This window comes from Stenella coeruleoalba, assembly GCF_951394435.1.
Source record: "Stenella coeruleoalba genome assembly, chromosome: 11".
Lineage (NCBI taxonomy): Eukaryota > Metazoa > Chordata > Mammalia > Artiodactyla > Delphinidae > Stenella > Stenella coeruleoalba.
The window spans coordinates 70,474,439-70,489,174 of NC_137157.1; the positions used below are offsets into that span (position 1 = coordinate 70,474,439).

Here is a 14,736-nt window from a genome sequence, read left to right on the forward strand (position 1 = left end):
GGGGTCACTGAGTTAGTTTCCTGAAAAGCTTCATTGATATTGGGTATAGGAGGGCCATTATCTTTACTATCATTATATTCCTCATGGCTCAAAGAATATCCTCACTTTACAAGTAATAATGTCTAATAAGTAAAATAAATATGGTTTTGAGTTATTGAAAAAATCTATTTTTAGTATATTATTGAATTGGACTAGGTTTTACTTAAAGCTTAAAGTTTAAAAAATGATTTTCATGGTCTTCTTAGGTTACTCTTTGCTTTATATGACCGTTATTGGGATAGCTGCACTTGGACAAATTCTCAGATTGGTGCTAGAGTAATTATGAAACCAAAGGCAACGTCATCAGGAAGAATTCAGACATTTTGCAGTGTATTTTATAATGATCACTTTGAATTCTTTTTATAGTAAGGAGGGACAGAGATAAAATGAATATTGTAATAATTTAGCCATAGTTTACTATTTCAGTGATGGATATAAATAAAAAGAAGTAGGTATTAAGCCATTTTTACACAAAATAGCTAATTTAATTTTTTTGTTGTTTTTTAAATTTATTTTATTTATTTATTTTTTTATATAGCAGGTTCTTATTAGTTATCTGTTTTATACATATTAGTGTATATATGTCAATCCCAATGCTAATTCAATTTTACAGCATGGAAAGCAGCAAATGAAGAAACATGACAGTTACTAAATCAATAATCAATTCATCTCATCGCACACAAAACACTGTTTTGCTTTATATGATATATACATATTATATTTTAGACACTTTATTTTTATCTATAATATAGTAAATCATTATCACTATGACATCTCACGATACCTTGTTCCTCTCTCTCTCTCTTTCATAGAACTAATATTATATCTTGCATTATAGTTATTTGTGAACAAGTGTGTATTACTGGAGACTGTGCAACAGTAAACACGTTGAGGGCAGGGATCTCATCTTATTCTGCTTTTATATCACCTTCAACAAATTGCCCTGTACACAGAATTCACTTGGAATTTAGCCATTCATCCTTTACTCAAGAAACATCTATGTGCGTACTGAGTTAGATTGAAAACAGGGTTTTTGCCCTCCGGAGATTCAGAGACCAGTGAAAATCACAAACAAGTAAATTGAGAAAGGATACCATTTGGTACATGTTATGACAGAGGTAAGCACTGGTTACCTTGGAAGGAAAAAGGAGGGGGTATTCTTAAGTTCAGGGAGTCCAGGAAGATTTCCTGGAAAAGGTGGTACCTGACCCAAGCTTTGAGGAGGGCTACAACTTAGTGAGCTAAAAGGCAATGGGAAATTCTAGGAAGAAAGGACAGCAAGGTATATTGACCAGTTTGATAATTGAGGAATAAAAATTGTATCATTATCCATCATGACTGGCAATTTTGAGAAAAGGACCTGATATGCTGAATCCACCTGGGTAATAAAATACTCAGTTTGGTAGAAAAGGTCAGGGAATAGGAGTGCAGTAGGGGTGAAAGAAGGGCCGATAGAGCTTGTTTGTTTTTAGTTTGTTTGTTTCGTTTAGAAAAGCAATGACAATTTTTCCTTAGTTTTAAGATGTGAGTTCTCCCCAATATCTTCTTGTTTCTGAAATGGGGATGCAGCATGCAATCAATACGGATATTAAAGGTGGTAGCTTGTCAACTCTGCATGCCCCCAGCTGTCCTTACACTTGATGATGAGCCTTGCAAGTAACAATACCATAAAACAGATGACACCTTCAAAATCAAGAAAATATATAATTTTGTAGTTTCTCAAATCATCTTGTTTTCAAAGAGAACTCAGTGAATACTGGAAACAAAAGCTTTCTTTTGTGAATGCAGTTGTAGCTATATCCCCACTCCTATTCCTTGATCCGATTTGTATTAAATACCAGGCACTGTATGATATGGTAGAAATGCAGAGATGCAGAAAAACTAAACATAAATACGGAAGGATCTGACTATATTTCAAATTCTGGAGGAGCTTTGGGAAGAACAACCTACTCTGTCTTGGGTTCAGAGAGAACTTCCCAGATGGTGAGCTTTGAATTGAGTTGCAAAGGATTAGGGTTTTTATCAATATATGTGTAGGGGTATGAAAAACACACTAGGAAAAAGGGACATTTCAATGGAAAGCAAAGAGATGGGGAAAATCACGTTGTTTTCAAATAAGAAATTATAGTTTGGTTTGGTGAAAATTTGGGCTGTTAGGAATGTATGAGGAAAGACAGCAGGTTGTGAAGGATCATTCATGCCAGGCATAGATTTATGGGAAAGTGGGGAAAGGCTTTCAAGCTCTCTCTCAAAAGTGGGAGTGTCAAGTCACTTTCCCATACTGACGGGCTCTCATAGGTGAGACAATTTGATTTAAGCTGTTAAAACAGATGGGGAAAGTGGTAGTAGAGAGGACCTGCTTCTCTTTGTTATACTGAAAAGGTCATCTCTGTAGAACCCTCTGAGGAGAAATATAAATAGCATCTATTATCCCACTGCCTTTCTTCATCCTTTCCTCCCTCCCTCCCATTTCTTTTTCCTTCTTCCTTTATCAGATGTTTATTGAGGACCTATGATGTGCCAGGAGCTCAGTATTTATGGATCAGTTTAGTGAATAAGTATGGAAAGCTCAAAGGGAGAAGAATATTTGATATTTATAATAAAATGAACATGGACTTTGGCATTAGGCAAATCCCAGTTTGAATTTCAGGTGTTCTACTTGCTGACAATATGAATTTGTCGTTTGATTACTTTGTGCCTTGGTCTTCTCATTTGTAGAATGGGGACAATATTAGCTAACTCACAGGGTCACTGAAATGAGATCATAACCTCAAAAGTTACCATTTATGGCATCCCCATAATGTGTTATGCCCTTTAAATATATCTCATTTAATCCTCAATAAAACCCTTCAAGGTTGATATTAATCAATTAAACAAAGGCTCAATGAAGTTAAGTAACTAATTCACAGTCAGAGAGGAAGTAAGTGGTGCTGTTGCTTGATTCCAAAGGCTCTGTTCTTCTGTGCTCAGTGCCTCTCCTATGTATCACATTGTGCTTGGGCACTATTTTCCATGTTGTCTTAAAAGTGAGATTCACAACTGCATAGGCAGAACCAACTTCAAACAAACAAACAAACAAACAAAAATATGAGCCACTAAGGAAATATAGAGCACACTTAAGGAGTGAATGGCAAAATCTATCCATTGCAAATCAACTTAGCATGGCTGTGCTCTTTTAAATAAAGTGCCAAGAAAACAATATTTACACATATTCTATCATTTAAATTGACTTCAGAGATGCTATTTGATTGCATCCTTATGGTTTATAGAGCCCTGCAGTGATGCCTGGCACCAAGTCCATTCATTTTTGCAGGAAGATCAAGATACTCAACTCTGCTCATCCCATATCCTGCTTTGGTCAGGCCGTTTGTCCCATTTTCCCTAAATATGTCCAATTAGTAATATCCTATGACTTTGCTTTTACAATAAATCCTGGACACCAAACATACTACATGGCTGACTGGATATACAATAATTATGCTGAATTTAAAAATAAACCTTGGCTCCTAATCTAAGCCACTCTAAATAAGGACTACAACCATGAAGACCCTTAGATTATCCTTACCCATATAGAACTGCCCTTTCTCTGTAATGTCTGCTACGTTAGGGTTGTACATTTCCACATTTATATTCTAATTGCTTTGTGATTAAACACTTTGAAGACTGGCTTCTTAGCTTATGCTTCTTTTGCAACCTCTGTTGCTATCTAGCACAGTACTGAGCGCAAAGTGGGTACAGAGTAATTATTTGTGGTTACTCAAAGTTTCCCAAACCTTCCTTTACATCAAAAAACATTAATATCTGAATTCTACCATAATTCAATTATAGGAAAATATTACTATCACTGATTACGATAGTGGTCTTTAATCCATGGGTTTATTATTTTTTAAACCATACTTAGTAATTCTCTTTGTTCATATACCCTTGAAAAGAATTTTTAACTTTTTATTATTTAAGTAAAGGTACCTGAGACAGACCCTTAAGAGCCTTAGAAGTAAAAGGTTAGCTCAGAAAAAATCTAACTTCCACTGAGATGAGAGCAAGTTTCTAAAAATTTCCTATAGTATTTCTAAAAAGCTACATAAAGCAGCAGTGAGGGGATATTCTTCACTAGGACCCAAACTACCATTAAGCAAGATTTATAGCTTGTTACAAAATGGCACAAATTAGCAATTAGATGTTATATGTTGGAACACAGAATATGGGGCTGCTACCTTTTAAGCTTTTTGTTGAAAGAAACAAAGAATACTTCATAATAAACTTTAAAGCTGTTACTCCACATTGGGAGTGAAAGAATTAAGAGAGAAGGAACGAATACAGCTGGAAGGGAGATGGAGATGGACGGAGCAGGTTATATGGATGACTTTGGAAATGTTGCATTAAGATATGAAAATCACAGTTGTATTTGAATTACCTAGAATTCTAAATCTGAAGACAACATTACCACCCAGTGGTACCTAAATCCTTATTAGTCACAAGAAGAAGACATTTATTAAGAATAACACCTAAAATTCTTATGGTGTGTGCCGCAGAAAGGGTTATGAGAGAAAACAGTGATTGAGGCAGAGCTTGTTCTGGGCAACCTGCTCAACTTTATTTCACAAATTATAAACTTTTCAAGGGCAGAATCCTTCATAGAACTACAGTCTAGGGCCTCTACTTGAGTACCTAGTGATTTAATTTTTGTATCTTTCTTAACCATTTAATAGGATTGATTGAATACCTAGTAAATGACCTGTAAAAATTCAATATATGAAAATATACCCACATAAAATGAATTTATTGAACAGTGATTGGCTGTTGTGTAAAGATTTTTCACTATCAGTTAATCTTCATAAATAGTTCCTCTTGTAAAGTTCTGAAATCACAATTTGCTAAAGATAAGCAGCCCATTTGCTACTATCTAACAGGATTGGAAGTGAATAAATATGTGCATATGTTATGTAATCATGTAAATAAAATAATGTATTTTAGAACTATTTTCAACAAATATTGAAATTAAAGAATTTTCTAATCAGATTATCCCACTTAACTAGCAAATTCAGGTGAGATGAAGAGTCAAATATCTCAGCATATCTATTAGCTAAGTTTTCAGCAACATGTCTCCTTTGTGTGTAACATGGAACCAGTGAAAATGTTTTCCTCCAGTATTTCCTCTAAATAGAAAGATATGCACCTAGAGGTAGCTGATCTTCTCCTGGGTCTAGAACAATTCAATAAGTAGTGAAAATTTGAAGAAATTAAAGGTATACATTTAAAAAAATATGTGATATTCTGATCCTTATAGTAGAGAAAGGCACTTCATTTATTAAACCTACCTAAATCATTAAGATATTTATTTTTATTCATATCAAAAATGCTCTAACAGGGCTTCCCTGGTGGCGCAGTGGTTGGGAGTCCGCCTGCCGATGCAGGGGGTGCGGATTTGTGCCCCGGTCCGGGAAGATCCCACATGCTGCGGAGCGGCTGGGCCCGTGAGCCACGGACGCTGGGCCTGCGCGTCCGGAGCCTGTGCTCCACAACGGGAGAGGCCACAACAGTGAGAGGACCCTGTACCGCAAAAAAAAAAACCCACAAAAAAACAAAAAAACTGCTCCAACATTTAAGGTTTTCTTCAAAAGGCTTGGATAAAGTAAAATCTAACTAAATGTACATGTTTTATTTTTTAATCACTATATTATCACCACCCTATGCACATCATAGTTCAAATGTGAAATCAATTTATCTTACTTTTCAAAGCAGAAGTAAAGGCGACTTTCATTTTTAACATTCACAATTTTAAGCTATTTTGCATTCTAAAAAAATCTGGGCTAAAAAAATTCGTACTCCAATGTTAGTAGTAACTCCATTTTTTATAATCTGCCTTATCCCAGAGAAACTTCATGAAAGTGCAGTCGGCCTCATCTTTGAATCCACCACTTTCTGGATTTTGTCCACATTTCTCTATTTAGATGCTCTGTAATTGTCACCACTGACCTCGCTCCAGGTTAGGTTCTCCAGGAAGCCAATTCTGCGACAGAATTTAGTGGGAAAGAGCTGAGAAGCATTCCCTCTGTGGAAGGGAGGAAAAAGAAGCAGGACTGGGCAGAAGGAGAACTGAACTATGATGCAGGCCCAACAACAGTTGCAGGGAGCTCTGGAGCTCGAGCTGCCTTTCAGAGGGTCCCAATTCAGGCTGAGATGCCCAGGCCCATGTAAACTTGCATCCATCTGCCATTGGAGAGATTGAGCCTCCTGGGAGGGGAATAACCTTGGGTGAGGGGCTCTCTGCAGATAAGACAGTCCCTGAGGGGCTGACAGTGCTCTCAGCAGCTGGGGCAACAAGTCCTTCCTGAAGAGGCACCCGGGCAGCATACCACAAATTTTCATATCCAAAGACACTGCAGTTCTTATCCTGTCTGACCACATTGGCCACTCCTTTCTAAATACCTTCTCTGCTTGGCTTCTCCCACTATTCTTCTCTTCCTTCTCACTCTATAACAGTTTCACTTTTTCTCCTTTTCTTTCTTCTCCTTTTTGTGTTTCTTAATATTGTGTCCTTGGTTCACAACTCTCCTCACTGTTCAGTTTTTCTCCTCACTTTTTATATCCTTCTGGGTGATCTCATCCACCGAACACATATATGCCAGGTCTTCATTTTGAATATTCACTGTCTGCCAGCATTGCTCAGATAGCCCATGATGAACTCAGTGGCCTTCTCTCCTCTTTCCAGAACTCACTTCCCTTCTCTTATTTCTCCTCTGTAAATTTCACTATACCTCCCTGGTCTCACAAGCCAGAAGCCTAATGAATTTACCTCCTCAGGGTCTCAATTCTGTCCTCGCTTTTACATGATTTCTATCACTAACTCTGCAACAGCCTCCAAATTAGCCTCCCTTGTAGTTTTGCTATGGTACCTACCCCATCCCCAACCCAAGCCCAATGTCCCCAGACACACACCACAGCCAAGTCTACACTCTTAACTTCTAACAGAGTGATTTCTCCCTCTTTAAAAACAAACAAACCAACAAACAGACACAATCCTGGGACATGGGATACTCTCCAAAGCCTGGTGTTGCCCACCACCTCTCAGGCCATGTTCTAGAGCTTGCCTGCTACTTGAGGTTTTAGTAACATTTGTCGCTTGTAGTTCCCCTACTCCAGGTCCATTCACACCTAGCACCTGTTTGCCACCTCCATGGACTTCTTTACCCTTCTATCTCTTTGATTCTCTCTCCCTTCTCATCCCCCCTAATGCCCGCCCCCACCCCGCATCGAGTCCCTTTGCACTCCTCCTGAAGTCTGTCAACATCTCTGTTAATTCAACATTTTCACTTATCACATTATATGAAAATTCTCTGCTTCTGTGTCTTCCTTCTACTGCCATAGTGTGCTTCTCAAAAGCAAGGACTGTCACATCTGTCTTTGCATCCCTCATGGAAAAAGTGAGGACTTGGCACATATTGGACAATCGAAGCTTACTGAAAGTAGTTTATTGAACTGAACAGCACGGCTAGAGTTTAAGGCAGCTGCTAATTGGTTGACAAAAGCAAGACATTATTGTGATGTGTCCTCATTTTTTTCTCTGATTGTAAAGGATAGATAACCTCATTCAAGAAAGTTAAAATGAATGGAGAATTTATTATAGAAACGTACTGGAACTGGGGAAATGAGGCCTCTCTGAAGACCTGCTATTTATCATTTACGCTTCTCTTTCTCATGACCCATGTGCTCATAAAGACACTTTCTCAAGTGTCTCTGATTCTCAATATATTTTATCCTCGTAGATCTGGTGGACCACAGACCCTCAAGCTTCCCAGTCTACTTAAAGCCTTCTCCCTCTCTCGATCTCTCTCTTTCTCCCTCTTCATTCTAATCCCCTTCGTAATGGCCTGTTTCCCAATAAATATTTCTGAGACTGAAAAAAATCTAATTGCACCCTCAACTTCATGTACTAGGTGACTGCTCCTGGTTTAATCAGCTGTTAGGTATGGGGCAGAGAGGCAGGCAGAGTGATATGGTCTTTCACTAGAAGCTATGGTTGAGGCAGAGGCTATGGTCTTTCAAGGAACCATGGTGGGACTCAGTGAGTGTCTGCTGGCAGGGTGGGGGTTAAAGGACAGTCAAGCACCTGACCTGCCTTCAAGGAGCGCACAATTCAGTCACACACACTTGACGGTAATACCAGACAGATGAATGTAAAAAACAAGAAACTCAAAAAGCACAAGCAAAATGCTATGAGAGTTCCAAGGTGGGAGCAGTTCCAAGGCAGCTGCTGTCAATACTGTAATTGTTGTCACTGTCCATGAAGGTTCCATTTCAGTTCTGATACTAATTCATGGGTGCAGGTTGTGGGGAGACCTTCCAGTTGTGCCAAACCAGTCAATATCTGTCCCCATTTGGAACATGTTGTTCAACACCAATGAACACCCCCATTGATAAATTCCCATTATGTAATCAATCAAAAAGTTACATTCGATTTATGTATGAAAAATCAAACTTAGAAGTCAACAGATTTAGATATTACCATACAATCTCCCTCATAAATAAATCTGTTTTTAAGTCCGAAATGCCTAACAAGCTACTACAGCTCTCTTGGTCCAGCTGGCTATTTAATCAGATTAGTACAAAACAGGCAATTTAGTTCGTGTCAATAGAAGGGCCTTGTTCAAATTACCCATTTATTAATTCTTAAGAGGTTAATAAATAACCTACTTTGAATAAAATAAATCACTGCAGATAACAGTTGTGTTCCTGGCACATATAAGAGTTAATAGATGCATGAAAATTGCTTGGTATGAAGGTTACTGGATCTACACAAACCCTAGATTCTCGCAACTGTGTTCATACTGGAGCTGGATTGGCCCAACTCCAGCTGAAAATAATTTTCTTGAAGCAACATTCTTTTTCTTCTGCCAACTGAAAGCCTTAACTCCTCTGTAGGAACAAAAAATATCAACCAAATTTAAACTTGACCTCATTTCACACCTAGGTACATTATTCTGATTGTTTCACTGGACTCCTCAGTGAGCACATATGCTTTTGTTACAAATCTGAAACTGTATTCTACTTGGCCCATGTTATCAGATAGCAAAATCTAGAAATATAGAAAGAAAATTTTAAAAAGTTCAATGTCATAATGATTCTGTTACAGAGAAATAATCTTTTTGCTCTTGGTCATGTAGGTAGTATTCACTGCTAGTCTTAAATTTTCACATCCCCTGATAAACTTTAATTTGCCTTAGCTTGTAAGAAATAATAACAAAAGAAACAAAAAGGCAGGTGACCTGGGAATTACGTCTATAAGTAAATACATATGATTTGGATCATCGGGTGTTGATGTTTGTGTGAGCTAATTTGCTTTAATATTACCAGCTAGAAATACACAGGCTTCCAATCCCAAGTCACTTTTGTATATAGTATCCTCTCTTCCGGGGGCAGCTATGTGCCCTCGTGAACACCTGGTTAAGAACATGCTCACTTTCATGTGTGCTCTGAGCTGCTGCTCCTCCAAATAAAAATAGAAACCAGTCTGCAACACCACACGGGGCTCCAGTGTATGATATGAGCCTATCACTGGTTTCCTTTGATATCTTATCTATTCCATTAACTCAATAAAATAGAGCGCAAAGTTAAGGACAAACTGTAGGAGGGCTCCCCTTGGAAAACACACACAAGACCTTTAAGCTGGGGTTTTAACTTATCGAATAAAAGCCAGTTAAATGGAAGCTAATACTTCATTTTCACCCCCTTTATTAAAGATCATAAGCACTACAATTCAGGAGTAGAGAAAATAAAGTAAATAGATGAAGGAGTACAGGCGGAAGCAATAAAGAGTATGGCTTATCTATTTTCTCAAGATTTAGGAAGCATTTAAAGGCAAAACTACAGACAAGCACTTTAAAATTCTACAACAAAGCCTCCTTAACAAACACAGTGGTCCTTTCTGGATGCAGAAATCTGGCTTGATTTCTTAGCAGAAGATAAACAGCTTAACCGAGGCATAATCAGGGAAGATGCCACCTACTACTTCCTCCATATTATACTTTTATGTCAATTTAGTAATTCAGAGAAAAATTAGATTGATTAATCCACTCCCCTGCTCCTCCACCACCCAAAGAAAAACAATAGTATAACTCAAACTCTTATAAACCAAACTAAAGGGAAGTGTTCCACCTAGAGACTGTTTTCATGAGTCCAAGCAGATGAGAGCTTATCTAGGAATGAAGATGATTTTAACCTAGGCTCGCAAGTTTATAGTAAAAAGAGAAGCAAAAGGTATTGCCCTGGTGTAATTAACAATGTTAATCTTCCTTTTCCTCTCTATAGTGATAAAGGAGTCATTTTTATATTTAATTAATGCAGAGGATCATTTTGGAAAGTGGCTAATGAGCCTCTGATCACATTACCATGAAAATGTGCATTAACATTGCAACTAAGGAGGCTGTTTCATGTGTAGCAAATCCACTTTGTAATTAGCCCACTGTGAAATGAATCACGTCGGGGGAAATCTGAGGGAACCAGTAGGCAGTGGGCACTTGGCGACCGCTGTGCCCACAGACCACCAACATCCCAAACACTGTCTTTCATCAGCAATATCATCTAAAAACAAAAGTAGTAGTGTGTCACATCTGGGACAAACCGGAAGAAGGGAGGAATAAACTTTATTTTGCCAAACAAGAAATTTGGACTTCATACACCCCCAGGGAAACCTGCCTAAATAAAATGGTGAATTAATAGAATTCTATGAAAACTCTGAAGGCTGGGAATATCATTTTCTTATTTTTATTCTGAAAAGCCCTCAGATATACATTAAAGGGACATCCAAATTTACACACATTTTTCCTTTTTATTACAATACAAATATTGTAATAAGCTCTTGAAATTAATTTCTAGTGCTAAACAGACAAAGAAATTATAAAAAGGATCCAAGAACAAATGATAAGAAAATTCCTTTATCTACTTTTTTAATCCAAGCCGAGACATAGCATGTATTTTTTTCTCATAAAATACAAATATACCAGGTCTTCCTCTTAAAACCAAAGCACAAATTCCTAATTAGTCAAATAATTCCTCTGACTAACAAGATTTGGCAAGAAACTTTTCCTGTCTATTCCAAATAACTGAGCTCACAGGCCTATTAAATCCCAATATTTATGCAGACAATGATACATTTGATTTTCAAATGTCAACACTATTCCAAAATGAAAGAGGGGCTTCAAAATATTACAGACATGGATCTCAGTGTTACTCCTTTTACTTAACTGACATCTTGGCAGTAGATACAAAAAATTGTTAAAAAGAATCCCACAGGAAGTCATCTGAAGGGGGAGTGGCAAGGAAGCTGAAAACTGCCACCCCAAACCAAAATAAAAAGCCCCCAGCCAGCAAGTCTGCCCTTCATTCTGAAATCTACAGAAAGAAAAAATAAAGCTAGCCACAGTTCATTTACCATTTTTCAGACAAACACAAAGCCTGGCTATTTAGTTGCTGGTAACAGACCCTGCACTCACCTGGGAAACTTCATACAGCAGTTTGTAGTGTTCCTCTCTTTTCTGAAAAGTGCACAAATTGCAGCCCATTCTAACAAGCAGAGAGAGAGAGCAAATCTTCTAATTTCCCCAGAACTGAAAGGCAAGTGAACTGAAAGGGAATCACCCTCCAGACTTGACTACTGTTTTTCATCAGTCACTTCAGTCCAGAAACACAGACAAACCGCTGTTAGCTGGAAGCACAAGCCAGGGTGCTGTGTAGCAGCATGCTCTTCTTCGCTTTCCCTAAGTATCTTGCACTCACGGATACACACACAGAGTTTCCAGTCAGTTCATGGCAACACTCCCCCTGTCTCTGCATCAGTGCACATGACTACACAGATTCCAGCTCATGAATATTAATAGTACCTCATTGATTATTTATGACAGAACATGTTAGCAGGGAGGGGTGTCATAGCTGCTGCTGGTGACAGATGAATATTCACTAATTAAGAAGCAAATGTAGTGTGGTTAAACAAAATTCACTTGTGTCAATACCATCTCTGTTTATTAAGGATAGAGAGGTTGAGCATAGGGCATTTCAAAGAAGAACATACACTTAATTTCTCCATTAATGTAAGCTTTTAATATGGGAGTAAGAAATTCAGAAACAGAAATATTATACTTAGTTCACATCTCCATGTTTTGTCACAATTAGAAGAAATATTTTCAGTATTATTAAGTCTAGGGGAAGATGGATAGGAGCAATTATTTAAATTTATAAAATAAACACAGAGGCAAAGGAAAATTTGGGGAGTGATGTGGGAAAGGAACAGAAGATGGGGGTGTCATTCAGAGTTTTAATCCTGATCCTACAAAAATAACTGAATAGTTTATATGTAAAGACCATTACTTACTAGGAAGGAAATAGGGCATATTTTCTTAATCTAAATAAAGAACATTTAAGCAAGTATCAGTAGATATACTTGTACAGATAATAAATTTTTTAATTAGATAATGGGGCATATCTATTGAATGTAAATTTGCAGCCTTGTAATACATGCAGGTCTATATTTAAAAATTAGATAAACACAATGACTTTTCTGAGAAAAATTTCAAATGCATATAGTATTAATGCTAATTTTATTAAAGTCATATATAATATTTCAGAAAGCTGACACTGATAATATTTAAATTCTAATGTAATGCACATTGACTCCATTTATGATTCTATACTTAGAGTTCATAATATACAAAGGTGAACACAGACTTAAAAACTAAACTTAAATGTTTAGATAATAGAAGTAATGAATTTAATTTCATACTCTCGCAATATATATATTGTATTGCAAGCTGGCATTTTTTGTCCCTTAAAGATATGCTGCAAACAGCTAAAGCAGATAATAAAAGAAAATTCCTTTTGTTCCTGTACTGACTTATCCACAACCTCTGCTAATTAAGAAGTATGTCCTTGTACCAGCACATCTTTAAACTGGACAGGATAGCAGGTGGGTTCCAAAGCAAAAATAATTACTTGGAAACTGATGACTCTGGTTAGGAATTACATTGGATCCTGAAGATTTTTAATTGCTCAACACTTATGGATAGCTACTTTTGGGGGTCCAATTTCCTAAAAGTGCTTTGTCAAATGTTTCGAATCGATAACAGGAAATGATTCTAATGAGTACTAATTGTTAACAAATTGGCTTTGCAACTAGCAACACCTCAACACCAGCAAGGAGCCAGGAGATAAGCAATCATCTGCTGCTTATCAGTCATTTCCCTTGGGATGGCATAATCCGATTTTTCTGGGCCTAATTTCACCTAACAGCCTGGATGAAAGCCAAGCTAAGAGAACTAGATGAAAGCGGCATCATAATTGAGGATCTGATGTGAACAAAGTTTACCAGGACTTCCTGCAAATTAGAAACCACTTGTAGTAAATATTAATTATTTTAATTCCTTTATGAAAGGATATTTCAAGGAAGTATTTGAGGGGACCTTTGTGAAAGTCAGTTGTGGCCACAAACAGATGCAACCTCCTTAGGTGCAGTTGTAAAATATATATGTTTGATGCTTTTTAAAATTTTAATTTTCTTTGACTCTCTACACCACTTCCCATGAAGTGTTCTTATGCTAGAGATCACATCCTCAAAGCAAGCATTGACGGTTTTTTGAAGGATTCTATATTGCTGAGCTGTGATAGAATTAATGACTCTCAGATGTTTAAATTCTGTGCTTTAAAAAGTCAGATCAAGGAATTAGAATGCAGTAAGGCAAGGATGGTTCACTCATCTATCAATGAAAGTGTTTGCTTCCCTTACTGATAAAAGTCTTTATGCAACAGGTTTTGAAAGCTAAGTAGGAAACAATTATTGAAGCTATGGTTGCTTATTGGGGCTTTCTTATAATATTTTGTAGTTGGTTTGTAAAGAAAAATTAAATAATCACAGCTTTAAAATATTTTCTTAGTCATAAAAATGTAAAGAACGAACAGTGAAGTAAGAAATTTCAAATTAAAGCTATTCTTTCAGCAATAGCTTTTTGGCTGTTTTCTTTACCCATTACTATTTCTGCTATTCTCTAATTTCTATCTCAGGAAGCAAAGGCAGCTTCTCCAATCATTTATCAAATGCTGCCCTTGGCCCATGCACCTTGGAAAGTTTCCATCTTTTGCTCCTAATGGGTTCATCCTGGAGAATTGAAAGGTGATTTGAAAAAAAGAACTATAATTCCAAATTTCTCTAAATTTCAATAGAGAATGAGGGTTAGATTTTTCCAATGACTAAACTGTGAAATCTTGTATTAGAATATAAAGTTTGAAGCAAATAGAGACAAATGAGTTAACCTGAACAATGTTTTAACAATGCAAATAGATTAGATATTATCTGTCTTGGACAGTAATAATATGGAAGAGTACGGGTTAAAAATAAACAGAGAATAGATGTTTATCTTCCCAAATATCCTTAGGAACAAATTCATCAAAGTGTAAAAACATATGTTGGGGTGGGTATATATTTCAAGATATAGTTGTTTATTTTAATTGCTTTTAATTTATGTTAGTTTACTCCCCTCAAATGCAGTGGCATTCAAAATAGGAGATGTTCATCAAGATCTGGAGTGCTATATAAGAGGGCTCAGTGAGAAGTAAATGAAAGAAAGGAATCCAGCATTTACCTTGCTTTTCCTATATAAACAGTACTACTAGACTAACCAAATAGTAGATGAGAGGAAGTTTCTCTTTATA

At 36.9% G+C, this 14,736-nt stretch overlaps 1 protein-coding gene across 3 annotated transcripts in view; it reads right to left on the bottom strand.

The window, feature by feature from the left end:
* Positions 1–14,736, bottom strand: part of PDZRN4 (PDZ domain containing ring finger 4) — a 369,700-nt gene that overhangs the window by 133,586 nt on the left and 221,378 nt on the right. Inside the window, exon 1 of one of the 3 annotated variants that reach the window (XM_079936382.1) lies at positions 11,532–14,134. The exons of the other annotated variants lie outside the window; for them this stretch is intronic. Coding sequence (XP_079792508.1) covers positions 11,532–11,600 — 69 coding nt within the window. The 5' untranslated portion in view covers positions 11,601–14,134. Of the gene's footprint in view, positions 1–11,531; positions 14,135–14,736 lie in introns of those variants that run through there. 3 annotated transcript variants of the gene reach the window in all.